The sequence below is a fragment of the Lolium perenne genome, chromosome 7 (genome assembly GCF_019359855.2).
Source record: "Lolium perenne isolate Kyuss_39 chromosome 7, Kyuss_2.0, whole genome shotgun sequence".
Taxonomy (NCBI): domain Eukaryota; kingdom Viridiplantae; phylum Streptophyta; class Magnoliopsida; order Poales; family Poaceae; genus Lolium; species Lolium perenne.
This window is the reverse complement of record NC_067250.2, coordinates 83,738,017-83,755,807: the sequence shown is the minus strand read 5'-3', so window position 1 is coordinate 83,755,807 and position 17,791 is coordinate 83,738,017. Positions and strand designations below refer to the sequence as shown.

The window sequence follows — 17,791 nt, the reverse complement described above, 5'->3', positions numbered from 1 at the left end:
CCAGAATCACATCATTGCCATGTGACTTTGGTAATCCTTCAACAAAGTCAAGGCTTATTTCTCCCCATTTCTTATCTGCAATGTTCAAGGGGTTTAGGAGGCCAGGGTAATGGATTTTTTCAGTTTTCCAGATTTGGCAAATTGGACATTGGCTAATTTGTTCATCAATGTATTGCTTCATGTTCGGCCAATAGAAGACATGCTTCAGTCTGTAGTATGTGACTCGTTGACCAGAATGTCCTCCAAAATTGGATCAATGAAAGGCTTGGAACAGTTTCTGTTTCAGGTCAGTTGTTACTCCGATCACAATTCTATTTTTGTATCGCAGCAAGCCAGCCTTCATAAGTGTAGTGTTGTTGGATTGCCAGGTTTAGTGCCAGTTCTTGTAAGAGTTGCACACATTTGGTATCACCTACATAACTTACTTCAACATCCACCAATCAAGAAGGAACGACAGCTGATATTGCTAAGCATGAGTCACTTGTTTGCTCTTTCCTTGATAGGGAATCTGCTGTTGTATTTTGACTGCCCTTCTTATACTCGATTGCATAGTCAAACTCGATTAACTTCATCATCAGCTTGTGTTGAATCCCCTCAAGCAACCTCTGGCTAGTAAGATACTTTAAGCTTCTCTGATCCATTTTAATAGTCAGTCCATAGCAAGTAGTGACGCAATTTTTTGAGGGCTTCAAGAATTGCCATATCCTCTTTTTTGTAAATGGACATGGAGGCCAATTTGGGAACGATAGCTTTGCTCAGGTATGCCATAGGTTTCCCTAACTGCATCAGCACTTCTCCCAACCCGGATGCACACGCATTAGTTTCTAGAACAAATGGAAGGTTGAAATTTGGGAGGGACACAACTGGAGGTGTAGTCATAGTTGTTTTAAGTTGTGCAAAAGCCTCCTTCTCTATTGTTTCCCACTGGAAGGAATTCTTCTTGAGGGCTTCATGGAGTGGTTTGCAAATGGTGGCATAGTGCTTAATGAAGCGCCTATAGTAGCCCGTGAGGCCCAAAAACCCACGTAGCTGAGTAATGTTGGTCGGAGTCTTCCAAGAGATGATGTTAGTGATCTTGGATGGGTCGGTTGCAATGCTCGAGCCCGAGATCACATGTCCAAGGTACTCCACCGAGTCTGTTGCGAATGTGCACTTGGATAGCTTCACCTTTAGTTGATGTGCTCGAATTAGTTGCAAGACAGTTGTTAAGTGTTTAATATGTTCCTCCAGTGTGTGACTAAAGATTAAGATGTCGTCGAAGAAGACTAAGACGAACTTCCTCAAAATCTTGGAGAAGATGATGTTCATGAGATCTTGAAAGGTTGCAGGGGCGTTTGTTAGTCCGAAGGGCATAACGAGGTACTCATAATGGCCCATGTGAGTTCTGAACGCCGTTTTGGATATATCTGCCAGGTTCATACGTATTTGGTGATAGCTTGATCTTAAATCCAGTTTGGAGAATGCATTAGCTCCCTGCAACTCATCCAATAAGTCCTCGATGACAGGGATCAGATACTTATTTTTGATGGTCAATGCATTGAGCTGCCTATAGTCCACACAGAGATGCCAACTTTTGTCCTTTTTCCCGACTAGTATAGCTGGAGAGGAGTAGGGACTAGTATTGTGTCAAATTTCAGATTTCTGAAGCAGATTTCTGATGAGCTCTTCGATGATGTCCTTTTTCTTATGTGGCATTCAGTATGGCCAAATATTGGGTGGTTTAGAGCCTTCTTGAAGAGGATCGAATGATCACATGCTCGAGTTGGAGGTAATCCCTGAGGTTCAGAGAAGACATCATCAAACTGTTGCAGAATGCCAGCTATTGGGGAATTATCTGGAGTTGGTTGCTCAGTTGTACCATGTGGATGCTATGGCAGGAGAGACTGTGCATTTAGTTGCAACACATAAGCTGTAGCACCTTGATGCAACAGTTTGGAGCATGATTTTGCTGAGATCAAGCAGTTCTTTCATGTGACTTGTTTGTCAACCAATGTCAACCATTGTCCTTTGTTATTAATGGAAACACTTCTCTTCTCCCAATGAATGAAGTTTAGGCTGAATCGTTTCAGCCAGTTGGATCCCAGAATGACATCATATCCTTTCAATGGAAGGATGTGAAAGTCATGGGTAAATGTTGTACCCTGGATAGTGTAGCCGCACTGTGGTAGGATAGATTGACAATTTAACTCTCCTCCACCAGCAACTAGTACCTTTCGGTGAGGAATCGGAATTAGGTGTTGCTGATGTCCTTTTGCAAAATGAGCATCTAAAAATGTATTGGTACTGCCAGTGTCAATAAGGGTCATTGCATGCTTGCCTCCAATAGTTATTTGCACAAATAGTGTGCCTTCCCCTGGCATTCCATGCGATGCTTGCAATGATAATTGCATTAGCTATTCTCCAACGGGAACGGTTGCTTGTGGAAGCTCTTGTTGTGGAGTTGGTTGGGCGGGTTTTGGAGGTGGAGCTGGTTGTATCATTTCTCCTGCTGAAACTGGTTCCTCTCCATCTTCCTCATCACTATGTCCTTGCATTTGGATGGCGTGAACAATACTTTTAATGCCTGCACATTTGTGTCTGTATGTCCAAGGTTCCAGACAATATCAACATTGTCCCTTTTCTTTTTGCTTATCCGGTTGAGGCCTGTTTCTTGTCTCTCTATTAGGAGCAGGATGATTTACATTGTAAGCAGGAGGCTGCCTATTGGTGACTGTAACTGATATTTGCTTCTTTGTGACTGACAGATACGCTTGATCCTCTTGGCGAGCATACCAGTAAGCTACTCTCAAGTCTGGTGGTTTGTGTGTCTTGACAGAGTGCCATAATGTGTCTTTCAGCCCACTGATAAATCTTAGTGTGAAGAAATACTCTAGTAGATAGGTGTGGTCTCTCTTCATGAGAGTCATCCATTCCTCAAAGCTATCAATGTAGGTGTTAACTGATGTATGTTACTTCATCTGTTGACATTGATCCATAGATTCATGTGCTCCAACGTCTGGGAATAATCTGTCCAACAGTAGCTTGTAAAACTGTTGCCAATTCATCAAACACAGTTGCACATTGCAATTGTTGAGCCAAAGTTTTGCTCTTCCTCTTATGTGAGTTGCTGCCCATCTCAGTTTCTGGTTGTTTCCTATGCCTACTAAGTCAAACACACCTTCACAATCTTGTAGCCATTGATAGTCATGTTCTCCATAGAAAATGGGAAATTCTACAGTTGGGGAGCGGGTGTGGGGTTCAATTATAAGACTGGGCTATTGTTGGTTCCTGTACTCGGGTTGGTTGTTGTCGTGTTGTTGTGGAGGTGGGTAGACAACTCTTGTTGCTGTTATGGGTTGTGTATGTGTATAGGTTGGCTGGGGAATATGTTGGTGTTGTGGGTTTGGGTAGTATGTTGGCTGGTGGTGTGCCACTCCCGGGTATGGCAATTGGTAAGGATTTGGGTAATATGTTGGCTGGTGGTGTACCACTCCTGTGTATGGCAATTGGTAAGGGTTTCCGGTGTATTGGGGCTGTAATTGTTTGTTGGTGCTGATGAGAAAGTGTTTGTGTATGATGTGTGGGTGGGTGGCGTGGGTTGCGAAATTTGGTATTGTGGTGGTGACTGATGGTAGTGGTGAGGGTGTGACGACTAAGGGTTTGTGTTCTGGAAAATGTGAGGCGGTGGTAAAGGTGTAGAATTTGGTGGAGGAAAAGGTGCATAATTTGGTGTATTTGTTTGTGAATTGGTAGCAGAAGCACTAATCGGAGTGGGTTGGGGAGGGATGCTACAGGTGTTACCAAATTGGAGGGGCCTGACGGAGGGAGGTGTTGTTGTTGTTGGAGTCGAGTCCGTCTGCATCATCCCTTCCGAGATGGGGCTCAGGTTCGGTTGGTAGTGGGGCGGCGTCGAGAAAGCTGCCGTCGTTGGAGGCGGTTCCGTTGGGGTCGGAGTTCTCTCTGGCTGCTTCCCCAAGGAGACACTGATTTGCATGACCATGGTCATGAGATGTGACATGTCGCCCTGAAGCTTGTCCACCAAGCGTTTGGAGATGTTGAGTACCTCACAAGGGAGGCGGTTGCTGATCTCTTCTTCCGCTCGAGCCTGAGCTAGTGTGGTCTCCAACATCGCCGCTTCTTCATCTTGCGCAGCGAGGCGCTCCTGTGAGCGGGGTACAGATGATAGACATCGAGAAGAAGAGGTGAGGCTCTTGGATCTGGGGATCTGTATCGAATTGACTAGAGGAACCCAGGGGAAAATTTTAGGCGCATGATGTTTGCTCTGGTACCATATTGTCAGGCTACAGTAGGGGAATTGGGAAGAACTATAGAGGAATTGCAAGAAAAACTGTAGACTGCAGATGAATTGCAAGATAAATGACAAAAAATGAGTAGATAGGTGCAAAACTAGAAGGAAAAGTAGACATACGAATTTAGGATTTTTATTCTCGTGCCACCCATCCGCCCCTCTCCAGACTTTATATACCAGTCTGGAGCCACGAGTTTAGTTTAACGTTTATAGCAATTTGCCATTAAGGCTAAGATTGTACTTAGTAGCTTTATTACATGAGTAACCATATGATGCTTTCCGGTACTGAAGAGAAGGCACTGGTCCTGCCAGCGGCGGAGTATGGCGTTGCAAGTGCATGGTAGGAGGGGGTGGACCGAGTGGTTGTGGCGTGAGAACAGTGAAAAAATAAGAGAGGCCCTCTCTCTTCTACTTTTTAATCGAATTATTCTCTCTTTTTTACATACTTTATGTGAAGTAGTTCTAAAACTTGAATTTTTCACAGTTTCTAAATCAGAAGTTTAATTTGAATATTTGGGTTTTTGTGAAGAGCACAAAAACAAGATCAATATTCAATAATGTTGACAATATTTGAAAATAACTTTTGAAACCTAATGAAACTTTAGAAAACTTAATGATATGAGGTGATTTTTTTAAAACAATTTATTTCATTGTATTTCAAACTTCTTTCATCATTGTTAGAAAAATAATTGGCAATTTCCTTAGAGTAACCATAAAATATATTAATAAATGGGATAAAAAACATAGAATATGTCTCATTGTGAACCATGATGTTTCATTGTGTTTAAAAAATAAGGTTTTGAATTTCGTTAATTTATAGCTTCTTTAAAAGATATCGGCGAAAAAACATAGATAGTTATTTTAATATATTTTAACACATATAGATAATTTAAATTTGTGCAAGCAAAAATAAGTGTGCACTAAGAGATGAGAGAGAGTGGCAGTGATGGGTGATTTGGTGCACATGAACATCAATGATCTTCTTTTTCAAATAAATCAAAAATCATATTTTGAGTTTTAAAAAATTCAGAAAAGATCAACATATAGCTAATAATGTATCCCACAAACGTGTAAAATATCAATTTTAAATACTTTATATTTTAAGCTACATAAAAATGACAAAAGTGCAGATTTGAGGATTCTTTTCAAATCTCCAAACACACGTGAGATTTTTTTATTTCTGTCTAGCACAAAGTAAAAAAATAATTTTGGGTTGAGATTTTGCATGATTGTGAGATATATCACTTACAATCTCCAGAATTATTTTCAAATTTTTTATGACTTATAAATAAATTAAATAAAAAAACGGCGAGAGCACTGGAGCTCAGAGCCAAAAGCACTTTTCGATCCATACAATTTTCTATATTTCTGATCTCAAAGTAGCTATCCAACAATCAATGTGCATGCATGCACCGGTGGGACAAGCGCATTTTTCGAAGAGCTTTTGCTACTGTAGTTCTCATCTGGTTGAGATTTAAGTTAGTACTGAGTCAATTTTCGCACCATCCGATTGCATTATGATTTATACATATAAGTTGTAAGTTAGATTGCAACTGAGTTTTTAGTTGTTTGTAACTAAGAGTTTTTCAATTGCAAGTGATGATGTAACTAAGAAAAATACTATAAATCATTGAATTTGATTCGTGATTCATACTAGTCATTAGTTAGTGAGATTTAATAACAACATCTAACTAAAAAATTAATTCTTAATCAACTGAGAACTAGCCGCATTGAAAAATAATTACTAAATGATGAAGCTAGAGACCACAACACACACGCCAAGCCAACTAACTATTCATTCATTTATTACGTGTCGAACACTCTGGGTTAGTCGAACCAGAAGCCATGGCTCATTGCTTGTTTGATGCCATCCAGGGACGCTTACAAAAATTCAACTTATTCAGATTCATGTTCCTCCATGTGCTCCACGTGACGTAGATAAGACGTCCACACCGCTTGCGCTTCATGGAAAAAACATGGAGTTCCACCATTCATCAATTGTGAAGCCTATGTCATCTCAAGAGGTGTATAGTGTGTACCAAGTTCCAAACATTCTTGACCAATTAGCGATCCTTGCAAATCGTGGGTTTGCAGGCGAATGTGAGAAAAATGGTCATGCCGCCAACTCAGCATGGCGATTGTTCCATGCATATTTTAGTTGTGGATATGCTGCTTTAAGATTTGTGTCATGGTGTATCATCAAGTTCTTGGCGGCAGTGTCTTCACTGGACGAATCAGTGTTCATATTGTTGGTTGATTTTGGAAAGCAATATTGATCCGGCCCATGGTCAATAAGGGTTTTACAATGCCAAAAAGGTTTTGGGCAATACATTGTCTTGCCATTTCACAAGAGCGGTAGCCACATCTCTATGGTCATCCCAAACGAACTACCTTTGATTTATTCGACCTTTTCTCTGACCCACTCCAGCACTCTAATAGCATACAAGTGATTACGTATTTGTGTCATGAGCACCGACTTTGCAACATGACCCGACCACGCGAGGTTCTTGAATGTCTATCATGTAAGCTTGGACCCATCTTTTTATCATTGAGTGGCTAACTTCGCGAGCTAAAGTGGTTGACCAAGGTTATTTCAAGAGAAGCTTGCGCCTCTTGCATGAAACAATCAAGCATGTGGACGAGGCCAATATCAAAGCATTTGACGAGGAAGACCTCGATCTTGGACGTGTTGGTGACCACCCCGCTTGCTTTTCCAAAGATATGCCAAGAATCTCCAAGGTGTGGTTGCAAGCTCTTCTTTGTCATGGTTCCGAAAATGCCAGCGTTGTCACGATATAGAGATATCATGCAACTAGTTTTTGAGGCCCTAGCCCTAAACCAGCTTTCACTTAGTGGCGAGATCAAAAATATTCTGTAGAATATCAATGGCCACAATGGAAAGCATCAGTAAAAGTGGTTGCATGGTGTCTAGATAGCCGAGAAGGATCTAGACGAGGATGAGGCCAGAGATCGACATACACACCATATCTCGTCGGTGATGGCCAAAACCAAGGTGTTGCAGGACTTCGAGGAGATATACCCACTTGGGGGAACCAAAATGTAACGATCTTGAGAAAGAGGCTAGGTGTGTTGTAATTATGAAGTTCTTTGGTGAGATTATCTGTATTTACGTTTTCCCAAAATCCAGAGTGATATCAACTTGTCAAAAGAAAAACTCTTAGAGGTCGTTTGGTATCCATCATTTGGGCCTGGAATCCTGGAATTCATTTTGGAAATCCATAGGTGGGTTGTTTGGTTGCCACGGAATTGGGTCGTCATTTCATTTAGGAATTCCAGCAAAATGACCCCATGGGTAAACACAATTCCAAACTGAGACCTGTCATTTGCGATTCTATATGAAAGCCTCCACAAATTCAATATTGAATTCTGCTGTCATTTGCAATTCCTGTGGCAACCAAACAAGTGTCTATTTCTGAAATTACAATGTAAATGAAATGAATACATGTATTCATTTCAAAATGCTACAAACGAAATGAAAGCATGGCTTCCAAACGACTTCTTAGAGGTCGTTTGGTATCCATCATTTGAGCCTGGAATTCTGGAATTCATTTTAAAATTCCACAGGTGGGCTGTTTGGTTGCCACAGAATTGGGCCATCATTTTATTTAGGAAATCCAGCAAAATGATGCCATGTGTAATCACAATTCCGAGCTGAAACCTGTCATTCACAATTCCTATGGCAACCAAACAAATTCAATATTGAATTCTACTGTCATTTATAATTCCTATGACAACCAAACAAGTGTTCATTTCTGGAATTACAATGTAAATGAAATGAATACATGTATTCATTTCAAAATGCTACAAATAAAATGAAAACCTGGCTTCCAAACGACTTAGCACTTTCTCGAACCAAGAAAGTTTTAGTGCAACACGAAAGGATGCTTATTCGCACTATAAGACACCCAACATTTTCTTTTTCGAAAATGCCCGAGCCAATGAAATCCATCACGTGAAATAGAGTGCAAATGAGTCACAAGTGATAACATTTCCAAAGATCAAACCATCCAATGTAGACACAAATCTATGGACACTCCAATCTCCACAAGGTCTAGTACGAAATTTCTGTTTATCACGAAGGACATAGATCTATTTTTTTTTCGTTCGAAGGCTTGCTTGAAGCAGCGAATGTCGAGCAGCAAAAAATAAAACCTTAAATCTAATTATTGCCTGGGCTCGTTCTCGTCTTACACGGTGCCCACCGTCTGCATCCGTCGGATCGATATCACGCGGTGTGAAAACATTTTAGCGAGGACCACACGCACGTGCGGACCTGAGGCACCGCTCTACTCTCGTGTCTCGTCCACACAATTCTCCATCCGCACCCGCATAGGAAAAAATCCCCCCAACATCAAACCAGAGCCAGAAGAGGCGATAGATCCCACGCTCTCAAGGTGGAGGCAGCGACCATGGCGATGGCGTTGCTGCTGCAGCATGTGGGGAGGGATGAACGAGTAGCACCGGTTCCCAGATGGCCTGGACGTCTGAACCTCGACGCTGGCGGCTGCGAGATGCAGCTCGCGTCCCGGCCGCACGACGCCCTCGACGCCGGTGGCTGCTAGATGCAGCTCGCGTCCCGGCCGCGCGACGCCCACGACGGCGGCATCTGCTCGCGACTCGGCCGCGCGACGCCCTCGTCACCGGCGGCTGCGATATGTGTTAGATTGATCTCTTCCCGAGTGGGCCCAACGGCCCACCGGGCCCCTTTGACCTGCGCCCTGATCGGGGGCGCCCAACCCGTTATGGTTGGTGGGCCCCTGTCGCCAGCGCTATAAAGAGAGGTGGGGGCCGGCGGCTCGCAGTACGAGGTTCACCGCGTTTGCCGTACGCCCCACCGACATACCAAATCCGATCTAGGGTTAGCGCTGAGCCGACGGGAAGCTCCACCGCCGCCACCGCTCATCCACTCCATCCGACGCCGCCACCATGTCGGCGTCCGACGGTTCGACCTCGAAGGGAGAAGGTACTCATCTCTCTCTCTCAGATCTAGCAGTGTATCCAACAGCATAGCATCTACCTGTATAAGATCTAGTGTAGTCGTTGGCTACTCTAACATTGGTATCAGAGCATCTGTTAGAACGCATAGATCTTATTTGTTCAGGTAGAAAAGTAAGTACAGTAAACCCTGGATCCTCCCTGACGCAAAAAGAAAAGTAAAGTGTAACCGGCCGAGGTCCCTCTCGCCGGCAAAGTTCGTGCCGCCGCAAGGCCGCGCCGCCCCTCTCGATCTCGATGCGCATCGGCAAGCCGAGGCATCGGGAAGAAGGGCTACTCTCACTCGCTCTGCGAGCCGGGGGCAAAGAAAAGAAATGCTCACCGGCTTACCGTGCTGCGGCTCGGTCGCCGGCAAAGGAAAAGGGCACCGCCTCTGCGCCGCTTGACGGTGACGCGCCCACCCTCGGGTGCACGCGCCGCCGCCAAGAGGTACAGGGGGGCGCCGCCGCCTGTTTTCTTCTCCGCCGTTGGCCTAGCGCCGGGATATGGTGGTGGAGAAGCACAGAGAGAAGGAAAGGGGAGGGGGCTCTGTCCCCGGCCATCTTCTGCGGGCTCGAGGGAGCGCCGCCAGAGAGGGTGGTCGAGGGAGACACGCCATGCGGTGGCCGGCGGGAACGCGCAGCCGTCGCCGGCAAGCCGCCAAGCCGCGCGCGCGCGGGAGGTGAGCCTCCGCGCCGCCGCCGGAGTGGACAGAGAGAGGCCCTCGGGGGGAAAATGGCTAGGGTTAGGGTCTGGCCGGTTGGGCCACCCTCTTATACCGGCCGAAAGTGAAGGGGGGCCGTCGGATCGGATCCGACGGCCAGGAGTGCCTCCGCGTCGGCTCCGTGTGCGGGCCGCGTGGGCTGCGTTGGCAGGCCGCGTGGTGGACGTATTGGCGACGCGGGCCGGGCCGCATTAGCGAGCCTCGCCGCGTGCGGGCCGTGTCTACTGGCCGCGTGGGCGGCGCGTCCGTCAGCCGCGTTGGCGGCGCATTGCTGCGCGTCGCTCGCCGCGTGCGGGCCGCGTGGGCTGCCACAGTAACAGTCTGCTTTACAGTTTTTGCACTGTTTTATTAATTACAGAGGCATATTTAGGCAGTTTTGGGTCATTTTTGGCCAAAATTTTGTCTAGTTTTTTCTGAATAAATAGGACCAACGAAATATTTGTTCAGAAATTAAAAAGTAAAGGAAATGTCTCTGTAAAGTTCAAAGTTTAAAGTTTAAATTCATAGTTTCCGCTGCAAATAGTAAAAAGAAGCATTTTTTAATGCAAAATGAAAAGTAGTTATTGTGACAATTATGGTTATGTTATTTTTTGACCAACGTTATTAATGACATGACCATGTTTTGTTGCAATGACCATGTTTTATTAAATTTCTATGTATGGAAGGAACAAATAAGACATCTCTAAGCAGAATAGTCAAGCCATCAGCTAGCTCCAAGAGGACGTCGCCAACAGCTTCAACTTCTGCTTGAATTCCATTCGCGACTTCAACGCATCCTTCGCCTCTTTTCGTAGTCCTCGTCGAATGGAATCCCTGTAAAGAATTTGCAACATGAACAGTTGCACCTGAATCAATCCACCAAGTAGATTTCGAAAACTGTGTATACAGGGATTCATTTACAAAGGAAACTAAATTGTTACCTTTCTTTGCCATTAATTCTTTCAGAAAAGCAGGGCAGTCTTTCTTGTAGTGCCCAGTCTTCTGACAGTGAAGACACTGATATTTGTTCACTGGCAATGGCCTGGGCTGGAACTTCTGCTGATGCTGCATTGGGGCTTTACCATATTGCTTTGAAGGAGAACCATTGTTGCTTGGTGTGAAGGGCCTTTTCTTGTTGTCCTTCACATAATTGATGGTACCTCCATTCTGTGCCTTGAGTCTATCCTCCTCTTGCACACACATGGCAATGGTCTTTTCAATGTCCCATTTCTCAGGACTCATGTTGTAATTGATGACAAAATTGTCAAACTGTTGTGGCAATGAAGCCATCACCAAGTGAACCAGAAGTGCAGGCTTCAGCTCCAGGTCAGCATCCATGGGCTTCAGCTTTGCAGCCATGTTGCTCATCCTGAGGATGTGCTCCCTGATGCCATGTGCACCTCCAAAGATACTTTTTCTGTCACCACCAGCTTCAACATTGGGTTGCATATGTCTTTGAAGAACCAGTGAACTGGCTCTTTATCTTTTCTAGGTACTCCCCAGCGGAAGCACACTCTGTAATTGAGCCCACTATGGCGTTCTCAATTGTGTTCTTTATGAAAGCCATGCACTTTTTGTTGGCAGTCTGCCACTTTCTGTTCTCTAAGGCGTAGGACATCTCCACAGGAGCATGGTCCCTTTTCTTTTGAGCCCATGCATCATCAGTATCCCCGTCAGCTCTGACGGGGTCAGCAGGCTTGATGGGCTGCGGTGTGTCAACCACCCAGTCCACCTCAGCACACACGAAGGCGAAATCCACCTTCTTCCTCCATTAGAATTCTCAGACATAGAACAGTGCATCGATTGCATTAAAGGAAAATTTGTAAAGCAAATTAAAAAGGGTGCAAATCGAAGCACAGCAACACTAGAAATAATTCACACCAATATATGTGGACCATTTCCGGTGAAAAGTGTGGATGGCTATGATTCGTTCATAACATTCACGGATGACTACTCCCGATATGGTTATATTTATCCAATAAAAGAAAGAACATAAGCGTTGGATAAATTCAAAATATTCAAAGCTGAAGTTGAAAATCAGCATGATAAAAGAATAAAGATAGTCAGGTCTGATCGTGGAGGGGAGTACTATGGTCGACATACTCCATATGGCCAAGTCCCTGGACCTTTTGCAAGGTTTCTTCAGGAGACTGGAATTGTCGCCCAGTACTCGATGCCCGGCGAACCTCAGCAGAATGGGGTAGCTGAAAGGCGCAACTGTACCCTTATGGATATGGTGCGCAGTATGATGAGCTATTCCACCCTACCATTGGGATTGTGGATTGAGGTGTTAAAAACCGCTATTCACATTCTAAACAGAGTACCAAGCAAATCGGTGCCCAAAACGCCGTATGAGCTATGGACAGGGAGAGTGCCTTCTCTAAACCACCTGAAAGTGTGGGGGAGCCCTGCTGAGGCCAAAGTATTCAATCCAAATATCGCAAAGTTAGATACCAAAACAGTCAGTTGCCATTTTATTGGCTATCCTGAAAAGTCAAAAGGTTATCGTTTCTACTGTCCAGACAAATATACAAAGTTTGTGGAAACGAGACATGCTGTCTTCTTAGAAGACGAAATGATGAGGCGGAGCATGGTAGCTCGGAAAATTGATCTTGAGGAGAAGAGGGTGCATGCACCCAATCCGATGACTCAGGAGCCATTTTTTGCGCTACCATGTGCACCTGTACCGACGATCCCTTCGATTGTGGTGCAAGCGCCTGTTGTGACTCCACCCATGACAACGATGAGTGAAAATTCGGAACCTGTCCGTCAGGAGACGAATGAACCATTTGTTGAGCATGAAAGGGAGCAACAACAGCCACCTCCAGAAGCTGAGCCACAAGTTGAGGAACAGAATGCTCAAGAGAATGTGGCCCCTAGAAGGTCTACAAGAGCTAGAAAATCAGCCATTTCGACTGATTACAAAGTTTACAACACAGAAAGAATTCATATGGAAGGTGATCCCACTTCATATGAAGAAGCCATGAGAAGCCCAGATTCATCAAAGTGGGTGGAGGCCATGGAAGACGAAATGAGATCGATGAGTGCCAACCATGTTTGGGACTTAGAGAATATTCCTAAAGGAGCCAAAACAGTGGGCTGCAAATGGGTCTACAAAATAAAATATGACTCCAATGGGAATGTCGAAAAGTACAAAGCACGACTTGTGGCAAAAGGATTTACACAAAGAGAAGGGATATATTACAATGAGACATTTTCTCCGGTCTCGTGTAAGGATTCCTTCAGAATCATCATGGCACTAGTTGCACATTTTGATTTAGAGTTGCATCAAATGGATGTAAAGACGGCATTTCTAAACGGGGATTTAGAAGAAAATGTCTACATGAAACAACCCAAGGGTTTTATCATGCAAGGCAAGGAAGAAATGGGATGCCGCCTAAAGAAATCCATTTATGGATTAAAGCAAGCCTCCAGACAGTGGTATCTAAAGTTCAATGAGACAATTAAGAGATTTGGATTTAAAGAAAATATTGAGGACAATTGCGTTTATGCAAAGTTTAAAAGTGGGAAATATATTTTCCTAATCTTGTATGTGGATGATATTCTGCTTGCCAGCAGTGATGTTAGTCTACTGCAAGAGACAAAGAAGTTCTTGTCCTCAAATTTTGATATGAAAGATCTTGGTGAAGCGTCATATGTTTTGGGCATAGAAATTCACCGAGATAGAAACAATGGAGTATTAGGACTATCGCAAAAGGCTTATTTAGAAAAGATTCTAAGTAAGTATAATATGCATAAGTGCAGTGCCACACCTGCCCCTATAGTCAAGGGCGATAGTTTTGGGAAACATCAAAGTCCCCAAAATCAATACGAGCTCGATCAAATGAAAGCGGTTCCATATGCTTCGGCCATTGGAAGCCTACAGTATGCATAAGTGTGCACTCGTCCTGACTTAGCATTTATCACCGGAGTACTCGGTAGATATCAAGAAAATCCAGGTTTTGAACACTGGAAAATGGTAAAGAAGGCATTGCGTTATGTGAAAGGCACAAAGAGTTACATGCTAACATACAGAAGATCTGATTCCCTAGAAATAAGAGGGTATTCAGATGCAGATTTTGCGGGGGATAAAGATGATAGAAAATCCACATCTGGATATGTATTCACCCTCGCAGGGGGAGCTATTTCGTGGAGAAGCTCCAAACAGACGATAGTTGCATCATCCACGATGTATGCAGAATTTATAGCATGTTACGAAGCCACGGGGCAGGCATTATGGTTAAAGAAATTTATACCCGACTTGAAAGTGGTAGATTGTATTGACAAACCACTAAAGATGTACTGCGACAATGAGCCTGCAGTATTTTATGCTCACAACAACAAGTCGAGTAATGCTACTAAACCGATTGAGGTTAAGTATTATGTTGTGAAACACAAGGTCCAGGATCAAACTATAAGTCTCGAGCATATAAGGACAAAAGATATGCTTGCGGATCCGCTAACGAAAGGCTTACCACCCAGCGTGTTCAAGGAGCACGTAGCAGGCATGGGTTTAAGGGAAAGTCTTACCTATCCTGGATCATAAGAGGCCCAAAGTAAAAGAATTTGTTTCAAAACAGAGAAGTGTATTGTGGCTGTCTGATTCTATCGGCAATAGAGCTGTGACGATGAAACATGCCCTATGGACTGATCTAAAATGAAACGAATAAAGCGAAAGTATAAAGTTAAAAGTAAAGTTGAGATCAAGGGGGAGAATGTTAGATTGATCTCTTCCCGAGTGGGCCCAACGGCCCACCGGGCCCCTTTGACCTGCGCCCTGATCGGGGGCGCCCAACCCGTTATGGTTGGTGGGCCCCTGTCGCCAGCGCTATAAAGAGAGGTGGGGGCCGGCGGCTCGCATTACGAGGTTCACCGCGTTTGCCGTACGCCCCACCGACATACCAAATCCGATCTAGGGTTAGCGCTGAGCCGACGGGAAGCTCCACCGCCGCCACCGCTCATCCACTCCATCCGACGCCGCCACCATGTCGGCGTCCGACGGTTCCACCTCGAAGGGAGAAGGTACTCATCTCTCTCTCTCAGATCTAGCAGTGTATCCAACAGCATAGCATCTACCTGTATAAGATCTAGTGTAGTCGTTGGCTACTCTAACAATATGCAGCTCGTGTCCCGGCCGCCCGACGACCTTGGCGTCGCCGGCTGCTCGCATCCCGGCCGCGCGACGACCTCGACGCCGGCAGCTGCTCGCGACCCGGCGCGGGACGCCTCGACGCCGGCGGCTGCGAGATGCAGCTCGCGTGCTGGCCGCCCGACGACCTCAGCGCCGCCGCCTGCTCCGCATCCCGGCCGCGCACCGACCTCGACGCCGGCTGCGAGATGTAGCTCGTGTCCCGGTCGCGCGACGACCTCAACGCTGGAGGCTGCGAGATGCAGGTCGTGTCCCGGCCGTGCGTTCTCCAGCTTCTTTAGACCTTGTTTACTTGTCAGGTATTTTTGGGGTTCACAGAGTATTTTCCCGGCCCACCCTCTAATCCCTGAAAATCCCGCAGAGGCCGTTTACTTCTAGCGTTTATTCCCGCTTTCTCCCGGCCCATCCCGAAAAATCCCCCCGCAGATAGAACAAATATCGTGTATTTTGACCCACGACCCTCCCCTCGCGTATTCTCGGGGCTGACGGCGCGGACGAAGGCGAGACGGTCTGGAGTGCGGATGCCGTCCTCGCCTTGGGACGCCACCGACGACGCTCGCCGCCGTCATCGAGCTCAACAAGAAAAAGGCTCTCGCTCCCAACTACCGCGTCGAGATATGGCAGACCCCCTTCGTCTGGCGCACCAAGTGAATACCCATCTCATCCGTGCTGATTGATGCATCGCCCTTTCTTGCTTTTCTTCTTGGAAATTTTCATTTCATCTGTTGCTCGCTTCTACAGATTTTGGTCGTAGTGGCATGATAGTCTTACGGAATCAAATCTTGCCAAAATCGACTAGAGTCAGGTAGCTCTGTGTTTGGTTGGAATAGGAGCTTTGTGTTTGCCCAAATCGATCTGGATGCGTACAGTGTACTTCTTCCTTTTGGTAGTTTGGCTGGACTGCGTCAGGTAGCTCTGTATTTACGGGATTACATCAACCACATTATGATTATGATGAGGATGATATTCAATGGTGATGCCCCTATAGATGCTACTCTGTATTAGTGTATTTTCTGTACCTCAAATTAAGAAGCAAGCTGTGTCTGATGTTTCTCTACTGAGATGGGCGAGCACAAAGTTAAGTTTCCGTATTTATTTGTGAAGATGTTGCCTCTCAGTAAATGCCATTTTCGACCGTTGCCTCTCAGTGGACACCATGTTCGACTGTTACATAAATTTCGCATGTCATCAAGCTGAAGTTTATGTATTTATTTGTCTTTTCATGTAAAATTAAACCTTATATTTGCTTCTGATATGGTTATTGTAAAGACATTCATATATCTAGTGGAAAGATTGGATTTTTAATCCTGTCGCTATGTCTATGTACAGGTTGTAAAGTTACAGCTTTTATCATCTAGCTTCATACACAATCCACTACCATCCCAAAAATCGAAGTAACTAGAGGGGTTGGAAAAATCTGGGGAAATTTAGGGAAAAGTGGGGGTTGGGTGAAAATGAGGGTTTCACCAAATCTCCTCCCATCCCCAACCCTTAGAGGTTTGAAAATACTCTAGGAGTAAACAAGGCCTTACAGTGACGACAAAGTGCCTAGGCTGGAGAAGGAGGACCTCCTCCACGGCAAGGATCAGCATCCATGGGCATGCGTGAGTCACGTTTAACTACTAGTCCACGCATATCCATATTTTCAGAACATTGATCTGTTCCATAGTGCTGCAAATTGTATCTTGGTCGAGCACAGATTCATCTCTTTTCTACATCTATGGATTGGTTTTGCATATACATCTGAATTTTTATTACATCTAAATACTGTTCTATTATGTGTAAGACCTATTTTGTTACATCTAATCCAACAAGCAATTCAACATCTCTGATTTTTGTTACATCTAATTAGTATTTTTTACACCTAATTAGCATTTTGTTACATCTGATTAGCATTTTGTTACATGTAAGCAATATTTTTTACATCCAACAAGCAGAAGCACATTCTAAATTTCGTTACATCTAATTAGCATTTTGTTACGTGTAAGCACTATTTTATTACATTTAACAATAGCATCTGCATTATTACGCAGTGTAGGTTACTGCATTATTGTAGGATGTAAAATATTGACAATACATTATGACCATATGGAATTACTGCATTTCACCGTCGTTTTCTGAATGTAACGTTTTCCAGTAGACATATGTTTATCTCTTATTTTATACATCCCGAATAATGGAAGGATGCAACAATACTGGTTTTGTCTCCAATCTTGGAAGTAATTTATAGTATCTTATTTTTACATCTAAATTAGAATGTTGGAAGGATCAAGTTGCGACTGGGATGTATTTTTTGCGTAGTAATAATACACCAAAAGTAGCGCAAGCTAGTTTTCCAGCACTGCCTTTTTACATCCTTAATCTAGGATGTGATTATGCAAACTAATCTTTATTCGTTTACGAATCTGAATACTTCTAATGAGGTTCTTTGTGCGGTATGTTTGCAATAATGGTGACAACAAGTTGGAGAAGGGACCGCGCTGGAGAAAGGGCTGAGGGACCCCATAGCGGCATAGTGAGACCTGGGTGAGGGCAGATGTAGTTCGGTGGTCACACTCCTTTTCATGACACGTGGGGACCCGAAATTACTATTTTGGGAAAGCACTAGAACAGCTGCACGTGATTTTCTATATTTGGGTGGGGCACCTTGTAAGAC

General features: G+C 44.6%; 1 protein-coding gene and 1 long non-coding RNA gene across 2 annotated transcripts; one reads left to right on the top strand and one right to left on the bottom strand.

Annotated features, from left to right (window-relative positions):
* Positions 1–10,663: 10,663 nt before the first annotated feature.
* LOC127315875 (uncharacterized) lies at positions 10,664–12,896 on the bottom strand. Its single transcript, XM_071823220.1, has 4 exons — positions 12,876–12,896; positions 11,499–11,745; positions 10,928–11,416; positions 10,664–10,820 (listed from the first exon to the last, which is right to left on the bottom strand). Exons 1-4 carry the CDS (start codon positions 12,894–12,896, stop codon positions 10,774–10,776), a joined length of 804 nt encoding a protein of 267 aa, XP_071679321.1. The 3' UTR covers positions 10,664–10,773.
* Positions 12,897–15,425: 2,529 nt separating this feature from the next.
* LOC127316831 (uncharacterized) lies at positions 15,426–16,192 on the top strand. The gene is made up of 2 exons (XR_007860666.2): positions 15,426–15,782; positions 15,877–16,192. It is a non-coding gene; the product is annotated as an uncharacterized lncRNA (long non-coding RNA).
* Positions 16,193–17,791: the final 1,599 nt, after the last annotated feature.